The sequence below is a fragment of the Pteropus vampyrus genome, unplaced genomic scaffold (assembly GCF_000151845.1).
Source record: "Pteropus vampyrus isolate Shadow unplaced genomic scaffold, Pvam_2.0 Scaffold1738, whole genome shotgun sequence".
In the NCBI taxonomy this organism is placed as follows: domain Eukaryota; kingdom Metazoa; phylum Chordata; class Mammalia; order Chiroptera; family Pteropodidae; genus Pteropus; species Pteropus vampyrus.
Window position 1 is genome coordinate 4,278 of NW_011890519.1, and position 1,603 is coordinate 5,880.

Below are 1,603 nucleotides of genomic sequence, written 5' to 3' on the forward strand. Positions count from 1 at the left end.
AAGAAGGCGTTCCTGCAGTACAGCGAGGGCACGCTGTCCCGCGAGGCCATCCAGCGCGAGCTGGACCTGCCGCAGAAGCAGGGCGAGCCGCTGGACCAGTTCCTGTGGCGCAAGCGGGACCTGTACCAGACGCTGCACGTGGACGCCGAGGAGGAGGAGGTCATCCAGTACGTGGTGGGCACCCTGCAGCCCAAGCTCAAGCGCTTCCTGCGTCACCCGCTGCCCAAGACGCTGGAGCAGCTCATCCAGAGGGGCATGGAGGTGCAGGACGACCTGGAGCAGGGGCCCGAGCCAGCCAGCCCCCTCCGCGCCGCCGAGGACGAGGCCGAGGCCGAGGCCCTGACGCCGGCCCTCACCAACGAGTCCGTGGCCAGCGACCGGACCCAGCCCGAATAGAGGGCAGCCCGGGCGCCCGCCTCCCCGCCACAGCCCACCTGTGGCCTTTGCCCATTGGGACTTTGGAGCTGGACTGAGTCGTGCAGTGGGCGGCCTCGTTCTCGTCCAGTTGGAACCCCTCAGCCTCCCAGCCCGATTCACACAGACACGCGTCGTCCAGTCACGGGCAGGGTGCCCCAAACAGCACAGGAACCCCTCTCCCCTGCCAGACCCTGCCCTGTCACCCTCCGTCTGTCTTCCGGGGCTCTGGGCCTGCCTGGGCCACTCCCCCTTCACCCCCACCCCCACCCCACACACACTCAGGCCATGACAGGAGCCCAGCCTCCTCATCCTGCTCAGCGCTCGGGCCCTCTGGGCACTCAAAAACCGAGTGTCTGGGTGGCATTGGCCAGCGGGCACCAAGCTCAGGGGACACCCCAGAGCCGAAGCCAAGGCAGAACCAGTGCCCTGGGAACCTCAGCTTCGGGCCGCGGCCTGGCCCCGGCCGTCGCCGTGCAGGGGGCTGGCCCGCCTCGGGCAGCGTGGCTCCCTGTCCCAGAGGACGACCGAAGCTGAGACGCAGCAGCGGCAGCAGCAGACCTGGCGGCCCGTGCCTCCTGGCCCCTCAGGTGAGCGCCCGCATCATGGCAGCACCGATAGGGGGCGCCGTAGAGCTCAGCGGTCCCAGGGCCACGTCCGCGTTCCAGGCCAGCCCCCCAAAGCTCAGAGGGCACCCCAGCCAGTTAGCACAGGGCTGGGCTGGGCCGGCATCGTGGGGAGCAGGGCTGGGGGCTTGCTGAGCTGGCTCTCACAGGCCTGTGCGTGCTCTCACGCAGAAACGTCGCTGATTCATGCCAGCCTGGAGAAGGCTTGAACTCGGCTTGGTGACTCATCAGTGGCAGGTGGAGGGTCCCACGGGGCCGAGTCCTCCAACCGGCTGAGGCAGCAGCCGGTGTCCATGGAGCCAGGAGAGAGACAGCAGGTAATGGAGCCCCGTCCCCCCACCCCCCCAGAGACCCCAACCCTCAGCCACGCTGGCCAGGGGCCTGTGAGTGCCTCCCCGGCCGGGGCGCAGGCCCCTGCCCCACTGCTCCGGGCAGGCTGGGCTCTCAGCCCGTTTGGTGCCCCCTGCCCTTCCTGGAGGCCGCCCCAGGCCCCTGCCTCGTCCCTGACTGTCCTGCGTCTTCCCTTTCAGGTCTCGAGGCTCCCACCGAACGCTGCTGCTACG

At 69.4% G+C, this 1,603-nt stretch overlaps 1 protein-coding gene across 1 annotated transcript; it reads left to right on the forward strand.

Annotated features, from left to right (window-relative positions):
- Positions 1–3: 3 nt before the first annotated feature.
- Positions 4–1,603, forward strand: LOC111734542 (activity-regulated cytoskeleton-associated protein-like; the record flags this gene model as incomplete). Its single annotated transcript, XM_023526646.1, has 3 exons — positions 4–1,004; positions 1,212–1,357; positions 1,571–1,603. A coding segment is annotated over one exon (393 nt), but the record flags the coding sequence as incomplete, so codon positions are not given.